Source organism: Suricata suricatta, chromosome 13, assembly GCF_006229205.1.
Source record: "Suricata suricatta isolate VVHF042 chromosome 13, meerkat_22Aug2017_6uvM2_HiC, whole genome shotgun sequence".
Taxonomy (NCBI): domain Eukaryota; kingdom Metazoa; phylum Chordata; class Mammalia; order Carnivora; family Herpestidae; genus Suricata; species Suricata suricatta.
This window is the reverse complement of record NC_043712.1, coordinates 29,609-53,045: the sequence shown is the minus strand read 5'-3', so window position 1 is coordinate 53,045 and position 23,437 is coordinate 29,609. Positions and strand designations below refer to the sequence as shown.

Here is a 23,437-nt window from a genome sequence, read left to right as displayed (position 1 = left end):
TAAAAGTCCCACTTTGGCTTAGGTCATGATCTTGCGGTGCATGGGTTTGAGCTCTACATTGGGCTCTGTGCTGACAGCTCAGAGCCTGGAGCCTGTCTGGATTCTCTGCTCCTCCTCTGCTCACACCCTGTCTCTATTTCAAAAATAAATAAACATTAAAAAAAAAAAAAGAAGCAGGCATCTCTTACCCACACCTTTCATGTGCGCAGGTTCTCTGTGGGAGAGAACCTAGAGAGGGGGTGCCCTTGAAGGAGCTTTTCAGAGATCCCTTCCAGGCTGGCCTAGGCCTTCCTTTGTGGGCCTCATAACTCTGCCATTCTTCTCAGGAGTGCCACTGGGGAGGCCTGGCACGAGATCATGCTGTCTTGTCTCAGCAACCAGGCCTGTGATGAGCACGCCAATGCCAATGAGTGCGGGAGCGACTTTGCCTACTTTTACTTCGTCTCCTTCATCTTCCTTTGCTCCTTTCTGGTAAGTCCTGGTCACGGTGCCCATGTGTCCGGCTGTCTCAGTCCATCCTGGGTCCCCTTACATCTATGACTGATCCCTGATATTAATTCATGTAACGTTACAAGCTGATTCTGTGTTGATGGTCCTGTATCCCCAGAACTAATGACCTCATTAACCCCAACAGGACCCACCCTGTGATGAGCTCCTGTGGGCCTTGCCTTTCCTTCTTAGAAAGGGTTTTAAGTTTCTGTGGGACAATTGTCCCTTAGTCTTTATCCTCTACTGTGGTGCTGGGATACAGAGAAGCAGCACTCCAGCCAGTGGAAACTCGTGATTGGAGAGGTCAGTGGACTAGGGCCTAGGAGTGTGGATTTTATTCCAAGTCATCAGGCACCGCTGGGAAACTTTGAGCAGGGGCATGGCACGATCTGTTTGACACTTTAAAACCTTGCTCTGGCTCTGGCTTCTGGTCAGGAGAGACTGAAGAGTGGCCAGGGAGATGACTGGAGGTGACAGGGTCTAGAGAGGGGTGGGTATGAAGGGAGTTGAGGTGTATTCTAAAGGCAGAGCCAACATGATTCATGATTAAACATCGGTGTGAGAGAAGAAGAGAAAGTGTTGCCTGAGGTTTGCTGGGGTGGTGGAAAAACAAGCCTTATGTGCTGCCAGTGGGAATGTGAGATGGTGCAGCTGCTGTGGAAAACAGTATGGCGGTTCTTCAGTCAAGTAAAAATAGGATGACAGTATGATGCGGCAATTGTGCTTCTGGGTGTATACCAGTGTCAAAGGCAGGAACTTGAATAAATGTTTGTACACATATGTTCATTGCAGCATTATTCACAATAGCAAGAAGGTAAAAGTGATCAAAGTGCCCATCAACAAATGTTTGGGAAACAAAATGTGACATGGACGTGTAAGGGAATATCATTTAGCTTTATAAAGAGAGGCAGTTCTGACACACACTATGTGAATGAACTGTGAAGTCATTATGCTAAGTGAAATAAACCAGTGACAAAAGAAAAATACTGCATGGTTTCACATGCAAGGTCCCCAGAGTAGTGAAGTTCATAGAGACAGAGGACAGGATGGTAGGTGCCAGGGCCTGGAGGACAGGATGGGAGTTAGTGTTTAATGGGGGCAGAGTTTCAGCTGAGGAAGATAGATGAGTTCTGGGGATAGACAGTGGAATGGTTGCACGACAGTATGAATGTGCTTAATGCCTTTGAACTGCGCACTTAGAAGTGGTTTAGTTGATAAGCTTTTTGTTATGCATATTTTACCACAATTTTTAAAAATGATATTGAAAAACACTTAAGCTACATCCTATTCAAACTCTTTCAAAAAATAGAAGAGGGAACACTTCCTACCACATCCTGTGATGTTGGCATTACCCTGATACCAAAGCTGGGTAAAGATGCCCCAACAAAAGAAAACTATATTTATCCCTGATAAATATACAGTAAGAATCTTGAACAAACTAATTCCAACAACACATTAAGAGGATTATATACCATGATCCAATGGGATTTATCCCAGGAATGCAAGGATGCATTTTCAACATATAAAAATCAATCTATGTGATAAGGAAAAAACCCACATGATTATTTCAATAGATGCCAAAAAGGCATGTGACAAAATTCAGTACCCATTCATGATAGAGACTCTTATAACATGATGAACACTTATGAAAAACCTACAGCTAACATAAATTTAGTGGTGAAAGACTAAAAATTTTTCCACAAATATCAGGAACAAGATAAGGATGCCCAATTTTATCACTTCTATTCAATTCAACACTGTGCTGGAAGTCCTAGCTAGAGCAGTTGGGCCAGAAAAAGAAAGAAAAGGCATTCAAATTGGAAAGGAAGAAGTAAAGCTATCTCTATATAAAGCTGATGTTGTTGTATCTATAGAACATCCCAAAGAATACACACACGCATGTGTGCTCGCGCGCGCGCACACACACACACACACACACACACAGTACTAAAACTAATAAATGAGTTGGTCAAAGTGTCAGGGTACAAAATCAACACACTGAAATCAGTTATGTTTCTATGCAGCATCAATAAACAACCTGCAAGCAGGGCACCCAGTTGGTTGAGCGTTTAACTTTGGCTTGAGTCATGATCTCGCAGTTTGTGGGTTCGATCCCCACTTTGGGCTCCCTGCTGTCAGCACAAAGCCCACTTCGGATCTTCTCTCTCTCTCTGCCCCTCCCCCATTTGTCTGCGCGTGTTCTCTCTCAAAAATAAACAAACATTTAAAATTTTAAAAAACACTAAAAAGGAAACTAAAGAAATAATTCCATTTCCAATAGCATCCAAAGAGATAAAATACCTCGGAATAAATAAATAAATTCTCATGGGAATGAAACACTTGCACACTGGGAGCTGAAAAATATTGCTCAAAAAAGTTAAAGATGACCTAATTCAATGAAGGACATGCATTCCCATGGATCAGAAGACTTAATATTGGTAAGGTGGCAGTGTCCCCACAAAGTGAGGTCCAAATTCAGCAAAATCCTTGTCAGAGGTCTGTTGGTCTTTCGCTGGAATGGAAAAGCTGATCCTCAAACTTTTTTGTAATGGCAAGGAACCCCAATTAACAAAAAAGATCTTGATAATTAAACACCAAGTGAGAGGACTCATATTTCCCTATTTCATAACTAACTACTATAAAGCTACCATAAATCAAAACAATGTATCTGAATAGACACTTTTCCAAAGAAAAGATGGCCTACAGGTACATGAAAAGGTACTCAACATCACTCCTCATCAGGAAAATGCAAATCAAAACCACAGTGACCTATCACACCTTCAGAATGGCCTGTCATGAAAAAGACATGCGATAACAAGCATTGGGAAAGATGTGGAGAAAAGGGAACCCTGTGTGATGTTGGTAGGAATGTAAACTGGTGTAGCCACTATGGAAAATAGTATAGAGGTTCCAAAAAAATTAAAAATAAAACTAAAATATGAACCAGAAATGCCACCTCTGGTTATATATCCAAAGGAAGTGAATACAGGATATTGAAGAGAAATATGTCCCTGTTCATTAAAGCATTACTAACAGTAGGCAAGATATGGAAATAACCTAAGTGTTTATCAACACATGAATGGATAAGGAAGGCATGTTACACCATACACACACACACACACACACACACACACACACACACACACACACACACACTGGAGTGTTCAGCCATTGAAAAGAAGGAAATCCTATCATTTGTGACAACATGGATGGATTTTGAGGGCTGTATGCTAGTTGAAATAAGCCAGACAGAAAAAGACAAATACTACATGGTTTCACTTGTATGTGGAATTTTTTAAAAGTAAAATTCATAGAAACATTAGAAAAGTTGTTGTCAGGGACTTGGGGGTTGAGGAAATAGGAAGAGGTTGGTAAAACCGTACAAACTTTCAAGCTATAATATGAATAAAGCCTGAGGACATAATATAAAACATGATGACTATAGTGGATGACACGGTATTGTATAATTGAAATTTTCTAAGAGGGTAGAACGTCAATGTTCTACCACAAAAAATGTGATGGATGTGTTATTAACTAGATGGTAGAAATGCTATATATCAGATCTCCACAAAGTAAATACATTTTAAGTGTCTTATAATCAAGCTGGTGGGGGGGGGCCAGTGTGGTATTGGCATAAGGAAAGATATGTAGCCCAATGGTGTGAGATTGAGAGTCCAGAATTAAGTCCAAATATGTGTGGATAATTGATTTTTGACAAGGATGCCAAAACTGTTCAGTATTACTGGAAAGAATAGCTTCTTTAAGAAATGGTGAAGGGAGTGTCTGAGTGGCTAAGTCAGTTAGGCCTCCGTTCGTGATTTCACCTCAGGTAATGTTCTCAGGGTTGTGAGATCAAGCCCCATGCTGGGCTCCACACCAGGTGTGGAGCCTGCTTAAGATTCTCTTTGTCTCCTTTTATTTATTTCACTCTCTTTTAAAAGAAAGTGATGAGGAGACAGCTGGATATCTAGATGCAAGAAAGCAAAGATGAGCCCCTGTCTCACTACATATATGTAACTAAACTCAGAACTGAGGAAAGACTTAAATATAAGAACTAAAACTATAAAACTCTTAAAGCATAGAGGGCAGATATTCATGATGTCAGATTTGGAAAAAGATTCCTAGATTTGACCCCAAAATCATAAGTAACAAAAGAAAAAATAAATCGGACTATTCAAAATTTAAAACTTTTGTGCATCAAGGTGAATTATAAAAAATGTGAAAATACAGTCTAAAGAATGGGAGAAAATATTAAATCGCATGTTTTATAAGGGGATAATAGGAAAAGAGGATTAAAGAGAAGAAAGGCCTGGCTGGGTCTGGGTGGTGTCTGCAGTGCCAGAGAGGGAGGTGGCAGCAAAAGCGGCTGCGCCCACGGCCACACGGGACATGGCAGCTGCTGCTCCACACCCCCCCCCCCCCCCCCCCCCCCCCCCCCCCCGGCCGTTGTTCATTAGAACTTGAGCCTGGCCCTCCTCGTCCTGGCGCCTGGGGGCTGCAGCCCTTGTCTCCCCGCTCCTTGGCCATGCCTTCCTGCAGGCCTGGAGAGTCCGGCCGTGGCAGTGGAGCAGCGTGGGTCGCACCTTGTGGAAGACAGCGCTGGGTCCAGGCTCTCTCCCAGCCCTTTCTTCCCAACCCCTTGGCCCCGGCCCCCTTAGGTGCAGATGAGATGACGGAGGAATAGGGAGTCCCCCTTGTCTCTCAAACAAAGAAGGGCTGAAGCCAAATGACACTGAACTGCAAGAGTCTGGGAGAAAAAGGGACAGAGTCCACTAAGAAGACCGCCTCATAGGTGCGTGACTGCGAACTGGGGGTGATAAAAACGGCCGGGACTGGAGGCACGGAAGGGAGGGAGCCCCCTCCTTGGAGAGACGAGGAGAAGAGAAATTGTGGCTGAAACTGCTCGCAGAACTGCCCCTGGAGAAGAGAAAAAACTCAGCCCCTGATGGAGAGGAATCCTGTCATCCCATCTCTAACCCCAGGGCTTTTGGAGAGAGATCCTATCTCTATCTGTGCTTTCTTTGGGCTGCAACCCAGTCCCAGTCGGCACCAGGAGGAACTGCTCCGCTACTCGGCCTACTCCATCCCTGGCTAGGAAGCCGCCTGCCTGTGGGATTACATTTCAGGTGGTGTCAGTAAAGCCCATGGACTAAGATCTGGAAATAAGCGGTGCTTGGGACACAGAATATGGCCCACCTTGGCTCTTCCCATGGCATAGGGGATTGGAATCAAAAGAGTGATTGGCAATGTAAGATTTAATAGATGGAGGCAGAGATGAGAGGAAAGAAAGAGACCAAGTTACGGAGCCAAGAAGGCCTTTATTGGGATCTGCAATTCCTGGGCGAGGTTCCGTGACTCTGGAGTGGGGAGTCAGGGAAGTCATGCCTGGTACAGGAGAGGCGAGGTATTTTATGGGTGAAAGACTTCTGGTCCGGTCCTGGGAGGGCAGACCAGCAAATAAGGGCACTTTAGGGACATGGCGGGATGGGATAGGTTGCCTCCTCTGTCAGGGTGGTGGGAAGCTGGGGCTCCATGATTGGCTGTTTTCAAACTGGCGCGGAACATTCCAGGTCTGCAGGTGAGGGGTGGGGGGTCGTCAGTGCGCGGTGTTTTTCCAACCCACAGCAAAATGGCCCCTCGGTCACCATGCCAAGGTGACTCCCAAGGTGACTCTTACAGGCAACGAGAAGGGACTGGGGCGCCACCACTTTTCTCCCTACAGCTACCAAGGCAGGGCCTCAGGGAACTGCCCGTGGGACCCACAGTGGAGGTGAGACCCGCCTATACAAAACCACACTCCTCAGAGCTGGAGACCTGTAGTTGTTGTTGTTGTTGTTGTTGTTATTGTTGTTTACCGGAGCCTGGGGCAAGACTAACATTGATGCATTGCCAGGATTAACTCTAGATAAATTCTTGCTACTTAGATATATTCTCTTTCATCTCATTCTTATCTCTACTGTCTGCTGGACTGGGCACTCTGGATACTGGTTTGCTTAAATAGTCACATTTAATCCATTCTCTTGATGCATATTCTACACCTCCGTCATTACCTTCCTTTCTTTGGAATAATAAGACTATAGAGTTTCTCTGGGTAACATTATCTTCATTTCTTTCTCCTTGCCTCCTACCATATTCTCCTTTTTCTCTCTCTGAATTAAGCCTTTTAGTCTCTCTGCCTGGACAGTGTTCAGTTTCTCTTTTTCCCCACCCCTGTCATTTCTCTCTTTGTATATGGTCTTCCATCAGCACTGCCTCCACCCTGCTCTTTATTTATAGCTGGGATTTCTGGTTTTATGCTTTTAAATTGCCCTTTGTCTTCTGTTGTTTTTGTTTTTGTTTTTCCTTTTGGTTTGCTTGTTAGTTTGATTTGTCTGTGCATTTGTATGCTTTTCTTTCCCGTTTGTTTGTCTGTTTTCTTTTCTAGGGTACCTCAAGAAACAAGCTAAAATACACATGGTGGAGAATCCCAAATATCACTATGAGTAGGGAAATAAAATAACCAAAGGCACAACAAGAGAGACCAAGGGACACCATTAAAAGAACACTTCCTTAATTGTAACTACTGTATTGTAAATGACGGAAAATAATTGCATATGTTAAAAAAATAAATTGTATAAAAAATAAATTAATTAAAAAAATAAAAAAATAAAAGAACACTTCCTGAACAGACAGACCATGGACAGTCAGTGAGCCTCTTTTAATATAGCAGTACTCGCAGGTGCAGAGCACATAGCAAGCTTTTAAAACTGACAAGAGACAGAAAGCTGGCCAAAGTGATGACACGGAAAAACTCTCCTCTGAAAAAATTCCAGGAAGAAGTGACAGCTAAAGAATTAGTCAAAACAGATATAAGCAACATAACTGACCAAGAATTTAAAACAATAAATAGTCATAAAATTAATCACTGGGCTTGAAAAACAGACATCAGAGATGGTATTGCTACAAAGATTATGAACCTTAAGTATAGTTGTGATGAATTAAAAAATTCTTTAAACAAGGTGCATAACAAAACAGAGGCAGCCACTGCACAGATTGAAGAGGCAGAGTAGAGAATAGGTGAATTAGAAGTCACAGTTATAGAAAAAGAGGAAGCTGAGAAAAAGAGAGATAAATTGATCCAGGAACACGAAAGGAGAATTTGAGAACTGAGTGATGCAATCAAACAGAACAATATCCGTATCATAGGAATTCCAGAAGAAGCAAGAGAAAAAGGGGCTGCAGGGGTATTTGAACAAATTATAGCTGAGGACTCCACCAATCTGGGGAAGGAAACAGAAATTGAAATCCAAGAGGCACAGAGAACTCCCCTCAGATGTAACTTGAATCGATCTTCTGCACAACATATCATAGTGAGACTGGCAAAATATAAGGAAAAGGAGGGAATTCTGAAAGCAGCTAGGGATAAAAGGGCCCTAACACACAAAGGGAGACCTATCGGGGTAGTTGCAAACCTATCTACTGAAACTTGGCAGGCCAGAAAGGAATGGCAAGAAATCTTCAATGTGATGAACAGAAAATATATGCAGCCAGGAATCCTCTATCCATCAAGCCTGTTATTCAGAATAGGAGAGGTAAAGGTTTTCCCAAGTAAACAAAAATTGAAAGAATTCATCACCACTAAACCAGCCCTATAAGAAAACCTAAGGTGAACTCTAGGAGGGAAATGTTGCAAGGAACACAAGGTACCAGAGACACCATTACAAGCATGAACACTACAGAGAACACAAGGACTCTAAACCTGTATTTTTCAAAAATACTGAATGAAATGGACTAAATACTCCAATCAAAAGACACAGAGTATCAGAATGGATAAAAAAAAAAAAACCCCATCTAACTGCAGTCTGCAAGAGAGTCATTTTAGACTTGAGGACACCTTCAGATTGAAAGTAAGGAGATGGAGAAATATCCATCATGCTGCTGGAAGTCAAAAGAAAGCTGGAGTAGCCATACTTATATTGGACAAACTGGACTTTGAAGTAAAGGCAGTAACAAGAAATGAAGAAGGGCATTATATAATAATTACAGGGTCTATCCATCAGGAAGAGCTAACAATTATAAATGTCTATGCACTGAATTCAGGAGTACCCAAATATGTAAAGCAATTAATCACAAACATAAGGAATGTTATTGATAAGAATGTGCTAATAGCAGGGGACTTTAATACTCCACTTACAGCAATGGAAAGATCAACTAGACAGAAAATCACTAAAGAAACAACGGACATGAACAACACATTGGACCAGATGGATTTGACAGATATATTTAGAACTCTACATCCTGAAGCTACAGCATTCACTTTCTTCTCAAGTGCACATGGCACATTCTCCAATACAGATCACATACTGGGTCATAAAGCAGTATATTATTCTTTCATAATATAAAAGAATTGCGATCATACCATGCACACCTTCAGATCACAATGCTATGAAACTTGAAAACAATTATGGGAAAAAGTCTGGAAAACCTCCAAAAACATGGAGGTTAAAGAACACCCTACTAAAGAATGAATTGGCCAATCAGGCATTTAGAGAAGAAATTTAAAAATATATGGAAACAAATGAAAAGGAAAATACAACAATCCAAACTCTTTGGGATGCAGCAAAAGCAGTCCTAAGAGGAAGGTACATCGCACTCCAGGCCTATTTCAAGAAACTAGAAAAAGCACAAATACAAAATCTAATAGCACACCTAAAGGGACTAGAAGCAGAGCAGCAATAGCACCCCAAACCCAGCAGAAGAAGAGAAATAATAAAGATCAGGGCAGAAGTAAACAATATATAATCCAAAAAAAAAAAACCAAAAAACAAACAAACAAACAAAAACCCAAACAAAACCAAAACCAACAACAGTTGAACAGATCAATGAAAGCAAGAGTTGGTTTTTTGAAAAAATAAACAAAATTGATAAACCTCTAGCTAGGCTTCTCAAAAAGAAAAGAGAGAGAGCACCCAAATATACAAAATCACGAATGGAAATGGATCTATTACAACCAATCCCTCAGAAATACAAGTAATCATCAGGGAATACTCTGAAAAATTATATGCCAACGAACTGGACAACCTAGAAGAAATGGACATATTCCTAAACACACATGAACTACCAAAATTCAAAGGGAAGAGATAGAACAGCCCCATAACTAGTGAAGAAATTGAATCAGTTTTCAAAAATTTCCCAACAAATAAGAGCCCTGGGCCAGAAGGCTTCCCTGGGGAATTCAACCAGCCATTTAAAGCAGAGTTAATACCCATTCTTCTCAAGCTATTCCAAAAAAAAGAAATCAAAGGAAAACTTCTGGACTCATTGTATGAAGCCAGCATCACTTTGATTCCCAAACCAGAGACCCAGCAAGAAAACAAAACAAAACTAAACAAAAAACAAAACAAACAAACAAACAAAAAACTACAGGCCAATATCCTCAATGAATATGATTGTAAAAATCCTCAACAAGGTACTTGCAAATTGAATTTAACAGCATATAAAAAGAAGTATCCACCATGATCATGTGGGAATCATTCCTGGGTTACAGGGCTGGTTCAATATTCGCAAATCAATCCATGTGATACATCACATTAACAAAAGAAAAGATAAAAACAGTATGATCCTGTTGATAGATGCAGAAAAAGCAATTGACAAAATATAGCATCGTTTCTTAATAAAGACCCTCGAGAAAGTTGAGATAGAAGGAACTTACCTAAACATCATAAAAGCCATTTATGAGAAGCCCACAGCTAATACTGAGAGCTTTCCCCCTGAAATCAGGAACACATCAGGGAAGTCCAGTGTCACCACTGTTGTTTAACATAGTGCTGGAAGTCCTAGCATCAGCAATCAGACAACAAAAGGAAATAAAAGGCATCAGATTTGGCAAAGATGAAATCAAACTGTCACTTTTCACAGATGACATGATACTCTATATGGAAAACCCAACTGACTCCACCAGAAGCCTACTGGAACTGATCCATGAATTCAGCAAAATTGCAGGGTACAAAATCAATGTACAGAAATCGGTTGCATTTTTATACACCAATAATGAAGAAACAGAAAGAGAAATTAAGAAACTGATCCCATTCACAATTGCACCAAAACCCATAAAATACCTAGGAATAAACCTAACCAAAGATATAAAAGATCTGTATGATGAACACTATAGAAAACTTGTGAAGGAAATTGAAGAAGACACAAAGAAATGGAGAAGCATTCCATGCTCATGGATCTGAAGAATAGACATTGTTAAAATGTCATTACTACCCAAAGCAATCTACATATTCAGTGCAATCCCACTCAAAACTGCACCAGCATTCTTCTCAAAGCTAGAAAAAACTATCCAAAAATTTGTACGGAACAAGGAAAGATCCTGAATAGCCAAAGTAATATTGAAAAAGAAAATCAAAATGGGAGGCATCACAATCCCAGATTTTGGCCTCTACTACAAAGCTGTCATCATCAAGATAGTATGGTATTGGCACAAAAACAGACACATAGACCAATGGAATAGAATAAAGAACTCAAAATTGGACCCACAAATGTATGGTCAATTAATTTTTGACAAAGCAGGAAAGAGTGTCCAATGGAAAAAAGACAGCCTCTTTAGCAGGTGGTGCTGGGAGAACTGGACAGCAACATGCAGAAGAATGAAATTAGACCACTTCTTACACCATACACAAAAATAAACTCAAAATGGCTGAAGGGCCTGAATGTGAGACAGGAAACTATCAAAACCCTAGAGGAGAAAGCAGGAAACAACCTCCTTGACCTCAACCGCAGCAATTTCTTACTTGACACATCCTCAAAGGCAAGGAAATCAAGAGCAAAAATGAACTATTGGGACCTCATCAAAATAAAGCTTCTGCATGGCAAAGGAAACAATCAATAAAATTAATAAACAACCAACGGTGTATGTGGCCGGTTTGCTCAGTTGGTTAGAGCGTGGTGCTAACAACCAATGGAATGGGAAAAGATAGTTGCAAATGACATATCGGATAAAGGGCTAGTATAAGGACTTCGCCAAACTCCACACCCAAAAACCAAAAAATCCAGTGAAGAAATGGGCAGAAGATATGAATAGACACTTCTCCAAAGAGGACATCCAGATGGCCAACAGACACATGAAACTTTGCTCAACATCACTCATCATCAGGGAAATACAAATCAAAACCATGATGAAATACCACCTCACGCTGGTCAGAGTGGCTAAAATGAACAAATCAGGAGACTATAGATGCTGGCAAGGGTGTGGAGAGACGGGCACCCTCCTACACTGTTGGTAGGAATGTAAACTGGTGCAGCCCTTCTGGAAAACTGTGGAAGTTCCTCAAAAAATTAACAGTAGAACTCCCTTATGACCTAGCAATGGCACTGCTAGGAATTTACCCAAGGGATACAGGAGTGCTGATGCATAGGGGCACATGTACCCCATGTTCATAGCAGCCCTTTCAACAATAGCCAAATCATAGAAAGAGCCTAAATGTCCATCAACTGACGAATGGATCAAGAAGATGTGGTTTATCTATACAATGGAATACTACATGACAATGAGAAAGAATGAAATCTGGCCATTTGTAGCAACGTGGATGGAACTCCAGGGTGTTATGCTAAGTGAAATAAGTCAGGCAGAGAAGGACAGATACCATATGTGTTCACTTATAAGTGGAGCAGGAAAAACTTAACAGATGACCATGAGGAGGGGAAGGGGAGAAATAGTTGGGGAGAGGGAGGGAGGCAAACCATGAGAGACTCTTGAATACTAACAAACTGAGCACTGCTGGGGGTGGAGGAGAGGGGAAGGGGGGTGATGGGCATGGGGGAGGGCATTTATTGGGATGAGCACTGGGTGTTATATGGAAGCCAACTTGACGATAAACTATAAAAGAAAAATAAAGAAATATGTATATAAGGGGATAATATTGAAAACACATAACGAACTCTTAGTACTCAACTGAAAAAGGCAACCATACAAAAAATGGGCAAAGACTCAGAATAGAGATTTTTGCAAAATAGATACACAAATGGCCAGCAAGCACATGGAGATATTCAACATCTTTGGTCATTAAGGAAGCTCAAACCAAAACCACACACTCCCTTCACATTCATCAGAATGGTTATAATGATAATTTTTTAATGGAAAGTGACAAGCATTGTCAAGGACATGGAGAAACAGTAACTTTTTACATTGTGGTGGGAATGTAAAACAAAGCATCTTCTACGGAAAACTGTTTGACCAAAAGGTGGAAAGAATCCAGATGTCCATCAGTGAATGGATGAATGGATAAACAAATTGTGGTATATACCTGCTGTGGAATATTGTTTGACCTTAAAAAGCAGTGAAGTTCTGACACATGTTAAAAGATGAATGAAGTGGGGCACCTGGGTGGCTCAGTTGGTTAAGCATCAGACTTTAGCTCAGGTCATGATCTCACAGTTTGTGGGTTGGAGCCCCGAGCTGGGCTGTGTGTTGACAGCTAGCTCAGAGCCTGGCCGCTGTCTTTGGATTCTGTGTCTCCTTCTCCCTCTGACTCTCCCCTGCTCACACTGTCTCTCTCTGTCTCTCTCTCTCAAAAATAAATAAAATATTTAAAAAATATATGAATGAACTTCATGAAGTCATGCATGCTAAGTGAAAGAAGCCAGGTACAAAAGGTCCTATACTGTATGATTCCTTTTATATGAAATATCCCTAATAGACAAGCCTCTAGATATAGAACAGAGATTGATGACTGCTGGGAAGGGGAAGAAGAAGAAATAAGGAAGTGATTACTTAAAGTAAAAGGTATTTTTCTGGGGTGATAAATTTAGAAACTAGAAAAGTGGTTGTTACATAATATTGTAAATACATCAAGTGACACTGAATTGTATACTTCAAAATGATTAATTGTATGTTATGTGAGTCTCAACTCAATTAAAAAAAAAAAAAACCCTGAGCTTTCAGCCTCCAGAGTCCAAACACCTGACTCCAAAGGCACCACTGTCCTGGAAGGCTAGCTAAGAGGAGAAGAAGATGGGGATGGGAGTTTGTGGACGTGAACTAGGGTCGGGAAACAGAAACAGAGAGCAGGAGAGGTTAGGGTGAGCCTGTGGGATCTAGAACCATGGGGACCGGGCTGCTGTGGGTGGTGGTGGCGGTGAGGGTGTGGCAGAGGCCCAGGGGCTGTCGGGGTCAGAGTGGCCTCTGCTGCCATGATGATTTCACATACGGAATTTGGCTGGAGGGTAAGGGCTAGGACAGAGGGCAGGCTGCAGCCTCTTTATGTCACTCCTTCTCCTTCCTGTCCTACAGATGTTGAACCTCTTTGTGGCTGTGATCATGGACAACTTTGAGTACCTTACACGGGACTCTTCCATCCTAGGGCCTCACCACCTGGACGAATTCATCCGGGTCTGGGCTGAGTACGACCCGGCTGCGTGGTAAGTGGCCCCCATGCTCCGTGGTCCTCAGGGCGGTCCATGCCTCGGATCTTGGATCAAGGCTGGGTGGCCTCAGATCTGTGTCATGTGAGCGGCCCCCTCAGGTTTTGGTTGGGCCCGCATGGCGGGGCTGGGCCTCCAGTAGGTGGCACTCTCCTTTTCACTGCAGCAGTGCTCTTCCATCACTCCCTGGGCTGAGACATGCTGTCTGAGACCCTCACTCCAACACTTAGGAGGTTCATTGAATGGGAGCGTACTGTCCCCACACAGGTCTGTCACATGAGGGTCGTGGAGGGCTCAAAGGAGAGGGTGTGGACACAGCCGGAGGGACACCTGTTGGGGTGCTTCCTCATGAAGTTTGGAGGCCTTCATGGCAGAAGTAACATTCTCCCCGATGGTCTCAGGCCTCTCCCTCTCTGCCATCTCTCTTGGGAACAGGAGCCAACATGCGTCTGTGTGTCCCCAGCCCAGGCTGCAAATAGTGGGTGCTTGGTGAACTTCCACTGAAATCAAAGAAGCTACCAGGAAGGGTCTAGTATGTGTACGGAGACCCTTTGGTCATGGCAGGAAAGGTTTACTGAACTGCCTAAGTGAGGGGTGATTTGTTTCCAGACAGAGCAAGTGTGTCATGAGGGGACTGGCTTGGGTTGGAAGGTTGCTCCATGGTTCATGGGAGGGTCCTGCACACCCAGGACACACTTCTCATCCTTGGGGCTAGCAAAGCAGCATGGACTCACCATCTGCCCATGTGTCTGTTTCTTCATCACTCGCTCATTCACTTGCTTATTCATTCTTTTCACTCTCTCAAGTGGATACTTGAGTAGTTAGGGCATGCTCTCTGCAAGGCCGAATACAGGACATGGAGGGGCCAAGAAACCTGGCTGCTGGGTAAGGCGCAGGCCTACTCAGTGCCTTCCTTGCTTGAGGTGAGCACTCAGCAGACATGAATGTGAGTGAACAATGCATCAGTAAATGGGTAGGCGTCTGTCCTTCCCACACTCTAAGGGAGCAAGAAGGCTGTGAATGTGGGGTGTAGCTTCTTCCTGCCTCCTCTCTCTGAAGCTCCCCAGCCTGCCCATGTTCCTGTCACACAGCTGTGTGTGGTCACCCCTTGTGTGGTAGAGGCCTGGAGAAGATGGTCAGTGTTCTGATGGTGAGGACCTTACTGCTCACAGAGTGCCTGAGGTTTTACCTGTGTTTCCCTCAAGCTGAAGCTCAGCATGAGACGTGCTCCAGAGCACTCTGACCCCCTAAGCTCCTGAAGACCTGGGAGCTTGGCTGGGCCCCCAGACCGCCCTCTCATCCAGCCTTCCTGGAGCCCCTACCCTTTCATGTGAGGATCCAGAAAGATTCTGTGTGAGGCCCTCCCCAAGCAAGGCAAACCCTGGAACCACAGGCTACACCAGCAACCTTAGGGCACTTCCAGGCTTATAGTTTTTCTGGGTATGTTTCACCGTAATGAAAAATTTACAGTTTTCACAGAGTGCAGAACAGTGTGGCTGTTATTAATGTTTCATGGTGTAGGTGACCATTTTTGTGGTTGGAGAGTCCTGTTATTTTGCTCATGCATCAGCACCTTGGCCTTGCAGTATGATTCTGGCATCCGTAGGCTCAGGGAATAGGCATGGATTCTCTGGTCAGGAGGGCCCAGTCAGGTCAGAGGGCTGGAAAGACTCCAAGTAAGGCTCAAGCAGGCTTGAGGTTTATTCTAGGAAGCTCATCCGGACTGTGGTCTAAAGACACGCTACTATTTCTGGTCACGTTGTTTATAGAGATTGTGTGGCAGAGAAACAGAGATGCTGTATGGGATGTGACTTGGACCAAGGGACAAAGGCAGGTCAGTGCAGGCCTGTGAGAGGGGAAGACTTTCCCCAAATCTTTTTTTAAAAAATTTTTTAAATGTTTTATTTATTTTTGATACAGAGAGAGACAGAGCATGAGAGGGGGAGGGGCAGGGAGAGAAGGAGACACAGAACCGGAAGCAGGCTCCAGGCTCTGCGCTAGCCGTCCGCACAGGGCCTGACGTGGGGCTCAAACCCACGAACGTGAGATCTGCCCTGAGCCGAAGTCGGAGGTTTAACCGACTGAGCCACCCAGGCGCACCCCCCCAAATCTTTATGAGCTATAGACCTAGGACTTCCCCTACTCCAGCCACAGGTGGAACAGAACTAGGACATACAGGAAATGGACTTGGGCCAGACTGTGACTTTGCAATGGTGCACAGGGGGCTCAGACTGTTTCCCAAATCCAGAGTTCTGAAAGTAGGGCCTCTGGAAGGCAGATCGGGGGCCTGGTAAAAGAAGTGCTTCTGGAAGAGTAGACAGCAAATATAAGCTCACCCCAGAGGTGGCATCTGTGAAATTGCACATAAGACCATGGTCCACAAGTAGCCCGGATGTGAGCCACAACAAACACTCAGACTTGCTGCTCCCACCTGTGGCCTGGGCTGGAAACGTAGCTTGCCTCCAGATGGCAGGGGACAGGGGAAGGCCCAGCAGAGGCAGCTGAGTGGTTGGAGTCTGAACCCACATCCTTGGCAGGACAGAGGGTGCTTTGAACCTTTCAGTAGCCTCCGTGGCAGATGCAGGGATGTGGTCATCTTTAAGTCCCAGGTGGCCACTCTGGAGAGACTTAGAAACAACACAATTTTGTGAAATTTCCCAAGCTTTCATATATGTGTGTGTATGTGTGTGTTTGCACCTGTGTGGCTATGTGAATGGGTGCACAAGTGTATACATGTGGGTATGGGTGTGTTTGTGCATATGTGTAAAGGTCTGTACACACATGTAGCACATGTGAACATGGTTTGTGTGCGTACAAGCATGCACATGTGTGATTGTGCGCCAGTGTGTGAATGCAGTGCATTTTTGTACCTGTCCATGGACACACGTGTGCATGGGTATACACAGGCATATGCATTTGTGTGTGTGCGTGTGTATGAATGCACGTCTGTGTATATATACGTGCACATGTGTGTGCAGACACATGCAGGCTGTGGAGAGATGAAGAAGGCATGGGGTTGTTACTTTCAGGTGCTGCCTTCTCCCAACCTCTGTGTTGTTGCTGCCTTGCTTGGTAGTGAAGTGTAGAGACTCAAAAGGAGAATCACAGTCACACCTTCTGTGAGCAATCTGTCAGTTCATCTTGATGTTCATCCATCTGCCCAGTCAACATTCCTGAGCATCTGCCGTGTGCTGGGGACTGGGGCCTGTAGGTGACACAGTGTGTGTTCTCAGAACACGGAGCCCAGTGGGACTGGGGGAGAACAGAGGAGCCGTAGTGTGAGGCAAGGGGTGTTTGAGGAAGGAGCGATCCCGTGTGGCTGGTGAGTAAGAGGAGGTAGCATTTGAGCCAAACTTAAGAGGGCAGAAAAGACTGAGCTGTAGAGAAGGGGGTAGGGGCAGGGGTGAAGGGAAGGGAGTCTGTCTGATGGAGAAGAGAGTACATTGCAAAGGGGCTGGAAGTGGGGTTCGGCCAGGTTGAGAAGACCTTGAGATTTGGGATAAACAAGTAGCTTTGACTTCGTTTTGTAGACAATGGGGACAGTTTTTGAGTTGGAGTGATAGTGTTAAGCCCTACTTTTCATCTGGTGCCATCTGAGGGATTTGATGGTGGAAGAGAGAAGATGACCCAGAGAACAGGCTGTAAACTAGGTTGGGGTGATTATTGGGGCTGGGGGCTTCACCATGCTTCCAGCCTCTTTGCGGCTGGTCCTTTGGGTCCAGTGGAATTAGCAGGCACCTTGGATGTGGCCAAAGTGGGTCTTCTTCCTTCTTCCCTCTTTTCCAGAAGTAATTTGGAGCTGGCTAGACTGAGGAGGTTCACAGTACAGGACAGAGAAACATCAGCATTGGCCAGGGTGTCCACCCTGGGACAAGGGGGTCTTTAGCTGGACAGACAGATTCCAGGAGATTCAGGAGGCAGGGACAGTCAGGAGAGCCGGGCACCAGGTCTCAGGCACTCAGGGGCTGCCAGAGCGGGTGGGTGAACGAGACCCTGGGAGAGATGGACCAGTGGTTTCCGTGTGTGCACAGTGGGGGCTTGGGACAGAGGCCGGCACTTGTTCTATATGGGTGTCTCCTGCCTGCATCAGCCTCTGGAAATTGTTTGGGGGTTGCTAGGCCTCCCAGCCCCTCCCAGCCCCAGGACTCCCTGTAGAGAGCTGCGTGTTCAGCCGCCTGGCTCCTCCTCCACGACCGCGCAAGGACATATCTTCCTGTCTCAGGCTGGGCGGGCGGGTGGGACGGGCTCATCGTGCCTCGGTTACCATAACCTGTGACATTTCCTTTCCAGTTGCCGGATTCATTATAAGGATATGTACAGTTTGTTGCGTTGTATTGCGCCACCCGTTGGCTTAGGGAAGAACTGCCCTCGTAGGTTGGCCTACAAGGTTTGCAACTTCAGAGCCTCCATCCAACATACTCTTCCCTGCCCGAAATGCAAACACAGCACACACTCCCTGCCTGGTTTGGGAATGATGACACCTCACCTCTCTTTCCTCCTGTCCTGCCCTGCCCCGCACTCCAACCTCCTGGACGCTTTGGTCCTCCATCTAATCTCCCGACCCCTCCAGCTGGCTGGGGAGAGGCAGCCTTCTAAGGCAGTGCACACGAAGCTTTCTGGCTGGGCCTTGAGGGCAGGGGTCGGCTGCTGGGTGGGAGCCAGGGGCCAGGCCCTGCCTGTGCCAAGGAAACAGCTGTCTTACCCGGCTTGGCCTCCAGGCTCTCAAGTGGGTGCTGATAGTCAGACCATCCCGAGGCCAAGGGCCCCAGAGGAGGGGAGCAGGGGCACCAGCAGACCAGGAGCAGCTGCCCCTCCCAGTCTGAAGAGCCCAACAACCCAGGGGTTTCTGGTCCCTGTGGGAGGAGAGGACAGAGGTTGTGGAGGCCCAAAGGCAGGCCCTCCTGCTTCACCTCTGGATTGATTCACTCAACCAAGGCTGGGAACCCTGGGAGGAGGGCCAGGCCCTGGGGCAGACGTGCCTGCCAGGAAAAAGTGGTCCCTTTTCTTTCCTGGGTGGCCTGAACCCGACCGCGTCTCTGGGACCCCAAGCAGGTCCCATAGGCAGGTATCCCCAGGGTCGATGAGGCAGCAGTCCTGGCGGCCTGTCCACTTTGGAAAGGCATGGTCTTCGGCCCCCAGATACCTCCCTGGATCTGGATCTTTGTCCCATTTGTTGGCCCCAGCCCTGTCGCTGGCATGCTGTCAGGAGGGTACAAGAGTGGGCCCAAGCCACATCCCACCCCAGCTGCCCACCACACCCTGGCCCCCACCCCCGCCCCCACCCCCCTGCAGTCTCCCATTTCCTGCCCAGCCCTGACTCCCAGCAGCAGCCCTGCCTTGGGCGGCCTCGGGCGTCTCTGGGCTTGGAGCAGGACTCACCCTTCAACTTTGTCTCTAGAGCCTCGGGGCTCCTTGCAGAACAGCGTGGCTCTCGCTCTAGTTTTCTGGCTTGTTTTAGATTTTTCTCCACTTTTTCAGCCTCTAGGCTAACTTGGAAGCTAATTGAGCACTAAGGAAAGCTGATGTTTCTGCCGTGGTTCTCAGGCCGGCCTCATCGGTCATATAATTCTGTCTGCCAGCTCTCCCGGCATAGTGAAACAGCTCTTTTCTGATTTGGCATTATCTGTGGTTTCTAAAAGTGTAAAATCAGAAGTTGACAACCCAAAGCCGCCCCGATGCAGCCCTTCCTCATCCCTCCATGTTCATTAGCTCAGACGTCACCCCTGCCCGCTGCCCTGAGTGGGGCTGGAGTGTGGAGGTGAGGCTGGGGGGGGCAAGGAGGGGATCGAGTCAAGCAGAAAAGTCCCTCATTTTACGTATTTTGACTTTGGCATTTAATCTGACGCTGGTTAACTGGATCTGTTTTCTTGTCTGCTTCCTCCCCCCGCCCCCCTCTTGCCGCACCCTTCCTATGGACCCCACTCTGCCTCTGCCTCTCTGGGCCGGGTCTCCAGTGGGCGCATCAGTTACAATGACATGTTTGAGATGCTGAAACACATGTCCCCCCCCCTGGGGCTGGGGAAGAAATGCCCTGCTCGAGTTGCATACAAGGTAGACCCCGACCCTGCACCCTGGAGGCTGGCTGCGCTGGGGGCTGGTCTCCTGTCTCCTCTCGGGCTTGTCCGTCTGTCTGCCGCTCTGCTGTCTCACTGTTTCTTCCTTTTCGCTGCTCCAACCATCTCCTCTTCCTTCCCAGACAGAGGGACACAGACACCATAATGGTACACCTGGCCTTTGTCCCTACAGGTCTGCCCCCTCTGAGAGCCCCCAAAAGGCTCTGGAAGATGGAGCCAGAGCCCTCCACCTGCCTCTTTCCCTTTCCTTCTCTCTCCTGGAAATTAGGGGATAGACCAGCCTTTTGACAGAAGCTGTTTTTGCTCTGGGCTCAGGACCACACTCAGCTCCCCTGTCCTATAAGCGCCTGATGAGGGTGGAGTTATCCAGCCCTCAGGGTCTGACCCGGGGGTAATAGGGGCCTGAAGGGCCTCTGGTATACCTGAGGCTTCAGAGGGCGGCTGCAGGGTAAGGACAGTCTCAGGGGCCCAGGTAGTCCCATGCCCCCTCTCCCAGGAGGCTGAGTTGCAAAGAGGGGGTAAATTGAGGGACACTTCCAGGTCTCCCTTCTGGGGGGCAAGCAGGTCACATGGCCCAGCCCCAAGCTTGCGCCCACCTGCCCAGGTGCCCTCAGTCACCCCCCGCTTGGTGGGTAAGCACCTTCCATCCCTCCAGCACCCCCACCCCTGCTCCGCACTGAGAGCCCTCCTGCCATCTCCAGTGCTCCCAGAAAACAGAGCCGGCCCAGGTCCTACGGCTCAACCAGCATGTGTCTGGAGCCTCCCTGTCACTGCCTTCTCTTTGAGCTCGCTTCCCACTAGAGCTTTCATCTCTCTGGTTCTGTCCCCGTTGTCTGTCTCTGTGCTCTAAATCTGAGCATGCATCTGTCAGTTGGCTCAGCACAGCCTTCGGAAGCTAAGCGGCTTCTTCAAGCCACAGACAGATGCCTCTGATGTCTTCCTCGACCCTCCCCTGTGGCATGCATGTTATGCTTGCCTGGAGGCCTGCATGCAAGGCTGTAGCTTTGTGGCCAAGAAGGAGAGTTCTGTCCACACTGAAATCTGGGGCCAGGTTGAGCATGCGGGGCCTTAATGGGCTGGCCTTTAGGGCCCCTCCACAGCTGTTCTGGCCAGCTCCAAGGTTCTGGTCATGAATAGACCAAGGGAGGCCTGAGGTGGGTAGAAATGGATGGGCTTGGGGAGCTGGTGAGGGTCCAGGAGATGCACAGAGTGGTGTGACCATGAAGGTCTAGGCCCAGTGTGGAGATGCCTGTCTGTTTGCCTTGGCCTTGCCCTTCTAGGGCCTAGGCAGCCAGAGGAGAGCCTCTGGTGAAGGTGCCCTGGACAGAGCTCTCTTCTCTTGGAAATCGCCTACTTGCTCCTTCTTCATGCTGGAACCTGACTTCTTGACTCCCCTGGAAAGGAGTCCCTCTGCCTCTTCTACTGCCATCGGTGCTGGTCTGCAGGGACTCTGTGCTCTGGAAAGCCGATTTTCCTGGTGTGCATCACACAGGTGATGTGTGAGGTCCTGGGACCACGATTGGATGTGCCAGGTGGGGCTTTGCCAGCATTCAGCGGGGGAAGAGTCTGGGCTTTTGTCTCTAGCCACCCACTGTCCCCCAGGCTGAAGATTGGATTTGGAGCCAAGACACTGGGGGCAGGGCTGGGGGCCCAACCCAGAGGGGAAGAGAGGCTGCCGTGTCACAGGATACGGGCCTGGCAGAGGGCAGGCAGACCCCAGAGAGGGGCCCGTTAATTCTGTCATGTAGAGGACAAGAGGCTGCTAGGAGAAGACAGGTGGGTCACAGTGTCCCTAGGGCTCCGCCTGGCCAGCTAGGTGACCTCCCATGCTGAGGACATTCCAGACACACGAGGGATACTTTTGCTCCGGAGATCACATAAGGTCTCAGAGCCTCAGGCTCTGGGCAGCTGCTGGCTATATCCGGAGGTCTGTGGTATAGACACATGTCTGTCTCTAGCTGTTCTGTCCTTGAGAAATGAGGAGAGGAAAGGGGAAAACAGGGAACAAAGAAGCAGGGCCCTGCCCCCAGTCTGGTTTGGAGGATTTTTATTCCTATGCTATGGCCCTGAGGCACTCCCGGCCCGCCTTCACACTGGCTCTGTGCAGTCCCATCTGTTCTGGGTCCTTCTGACTGGACGGTGCTGGCTGCTTTGGGAGAGTGGCATCAAACATCTCTTCCAGGTCCCCTGGCTGGGTGGTGAGAGACAGAAGTCTTCCCGGGGTGGAGGGACGCTTCACTGGGAGCTGGAGCTCAGAGCTGTGCTCCTGGCCATCCCACCCCTTGTCCAGTATGCCCTAGGCTGTGGGTGGACGAGATGACGTTGGGCAAAGCTATTAGGGTAGGCGTTTCTCCTCCCATCTGTGGGCTCTCCCAGGGTGCCCCCAGCTCAGTTCTGCAGCCCAGACTCCTCCCTCTTCATCCTAGGCCATATCCCTTTATTCTAGCCTTGGTAGGGGTCCTTCTGGCTACGCATGTACCTGCTCTTCCAGAGGGATCCAGGCTTCTGGCTTGGCCTCATGCTACAGTCTTTACCCAGACTTCTACTGTTCTGCAGCTAGGAGAATCCTCAGCCCAGATGAGGGTGGGGGTCCAAGGGTGAGTGTGAATGCTGGCAAAACTCGCAGCCACCCAACCTTGCTTGGCCATGGCCACCTGCAGAAGCTATTTCCAGGAGGCCAAGCCCAGCCTCTAGGGCTTCGAGCACCTTGTAGTCCTGTGGCGGAGGGACCCTGGTAGGCCTGGCCCTGACCCGCTCCCCTTGTCCCTAGCGCCTGGTTCGCATGAACATGCCCATCTCCAATGAGGACATGACTGTCCACTTCACGTCCACGCTGATGGCCCTCATTCGGACTGCACTGGAGATCAAGCTGGCTCCAGGTGAGCAAGGCAGCATCTGGGGAGGGCACCAAGCCAGGGCCGGGCAAAGCACTTCAGAGCCACCCCCAGGGGGGTGTGCAGGGAGTGGGGTGAGGGGGCTTGTCTGGAGGGGACTGAGGACAGCTGCCCGTGGCACCTCGGTTGGGCACTGACACTATCCCCTGATAACCATCCTGCATGTGAGCATTTTAACGATCCCGTTTTCCTGAGGGATCTGAGCTGCAGTGAGATTAAATGACTTGTCAGGATTACCTAGAGCTAGAGTGTGTTGGAGCCAGAACATAACCTGGCCCAGGTTCACGTGAACCAGCACACTTCCAGGGTGAGGAGTCTGCCCACTCAGCGCAGCGAGCCCAGGTCCTGTCAGGTCCTCTCCTGAGCTAACTGACAGGCCCACACAGCCCGTGCCAAATCTAGGGGAGAACAGACTCTAGTGTGTCCTCTCCACCTTCCCCTTCGTGTGATGACTGCTTTATCTTCACAGAGAAAATCAGAGCCACCAGAGGGGATCTGCACCATGCCTACCCCCACACTCCCCTCCTGGCTGCACTCATGCCCTTGAGCACAGCCACGGGCATGGACGAGTCAGGG

General features: G+C 47.4%; 1 protein-coding gene across 1 annotated transcript in view; it reads left to right on the top strand.

Moving 5' to 3' along the window:
- The window catches only part of CACNA1B (calcium voltage-gated channel subunit alpha1 B), a gene marked incomplete at its 5' end in the record, with an annotated part of 197,213 nt that overhangs the window by 160,027 nt on the left and 13,749 nt on the right, over window positions 1–23,437 (top strand). Inside the window, 4 exons of the mRNA XM_029920961.1 lie at window positions 327–471; window positions 13,763–13,890; window positions 19,848–19,944; window positions 22,738–22,846. Coding sequence (XP_029776821.1) covers window positions 327–471; window positions 13,763–13,890; window positions 19,848–19,944; window positions 22,738–22,846 — 479 coding nt within the window. The remainder of the gene's footprint in view (window positions 1–326; window positions 472–13,762; window positions 13,891–19,847; window positions 19,945–22,737; window positions 22,847–23,437) is intronic.